Below are 1,399 nucleotides of genomic sequence, written 5' to 3'. Positions count from 1 at the left end.
GAAGAGAGAGAGAGAGAGAGAGAGAGAGAGAGAGAGAGAGAGAGAGAGAGAGAGACTGACAGACAGTATCCGAGTCTTCCTCACTGCGCGAATCCGCGGGGGGAGACGTTCAATTGTTTACATTTAGCAGCCGAACGACGAACACATCGGATACATCGCAACAACAAGTTTTTACCGTCTGAACGCGCGCGCTCGTGCTTTGTTCGTCTGCGCTCTCACGTACGTCACCGTTACCGCAGCCCTTACGGAGATCCGCGAGAAATTCAAGCGCTGAAACTTCGCAGCAACGCGCGTCTAAATATAGCGGCGATCAAAAACTAGAATTCAGTAGAAACTAGTGCTAAAGATGGCGACTTAAAACTAGAATTCAGTAGAAACTAGTAGCAAAGATGGCGACTTAAATCGGATCCTTCGATGCTTACTCTTACTTGTATGCTTTATGCTTTACTTTACTTTATTACTTTACTTTTATGCTTACGCATCGCGTCGCTGTGGTCCACAGCCCGTGGAGATGATGAAGATATTATCAGATGCATTTATCTATCAATCATCTCCTGATTAATGCATCTATGCAGCCGGAACTTTGCCGAATATTAACGATGTTTGCCGAATCGCTGGAATGTAGATCAAAGAGTTTAAGAACCCCTGTGAGTCGTAAATGCGATACTCGTCAAACTGCGTTTTAGCATTTTGTACCGCCGCAAAAAGTCTTGGAAGACAAATTAAAATCTATAAATATTCTCAGTTTACTTCAGTGAATAATTAAGTGGGGTCGCATATAAACTCTTCTCCTCCTTCTCTTCGTCTTCCTTCTCCTCCTCCTCCTTCTTCTTCTCCGCCTCCTCCTCCTTTTACTCTGCCTCTTTCTTCCCCTGTTTTTCCTTCTCTTATTCTTTCTACTCCTTATTCTTCTCAATATTCTCCCTTTCCTTCTTTTTCTCTTTCGCTTACCACTCTTTCTCCTCCATATTCGCCTTCACCTAGTTCTTCTGGTCGTCATGGTCGTGTTCCGTAATTAGAGATTGCTGTCTGTAAAGCAGGGAGGAATGGATACGATGCGACCCCTACGTGCGGCCCAGCGGCCAGATGGCCCCTGATGCCTACACCGTGCCACGAACCACAATAAACAGACTGGCAAGCTCTTCTCTCTCTCTCTCTCTCTCTCTCTCTCTCTCTCTCTCTCTCTCTCTCTCTCTCTCTCTCTCCCTCTCTCTCTCTATCTCTCTCTCTCTGTGTTGCTCCCTCTCTCTCTCTCTCTGTGTTGCTCCCTCTCCCTCTCTGTCGCTCCCTCTCCTTCTCTCTCCCCCTCTCGCTCTCTCTCTCTCTCTCTCTCTCTCTCTCTCTCTCTCTCTCTCTCTCTCTCTCTCTCTCTCCCTCTCTCTCTCTATCTCTCGCTCTC

At 46.8% G+C, this 1,399-nt stretch overlaps 1 protein-coding gene across 1 annotated transcript in view; it reads right to left on the bottom strand.

Moving 5' to 3' along the window:
* Positions 1–593: 593 nt before the first annotated feature.
* Positions 594–1,399, bottom strand: part of LOC106818312 (cuticlin-1-like) — a 16,789-nt gene continuing 15,983 nt past the window's right edge. Inside the window, exon 7 of the mRNA XM_014823029.1 lies at positions 594–614. Within this exon, the coding sequence (XP_014678515.1) occupies positions 594–614 (21 nt within the window). The remainder of the gene's footprint in view (positions 615–1,399) is intronic.

This window comes from Priapulus caudatus, unplaced genomic scaffold (assembly GCF_000485595.1).
Source record: "Priapulus caudatus unplaced genomic scaffold, Priapulus_caudatus-5.0.1 Scaffold2160, whole genome shotgun sequence".
Lineage (NCBI taxonomy): Eukaryota > Metazoa > Priapulida > Priapulimorpha > Priapulimorphida > Priapulidae > Priapulus > Priapulus caudatus.
Note: the sequence above shows the minus strand (reverse complement) of the source record. Positions and strands in the feature narration are given on the sequence as shown.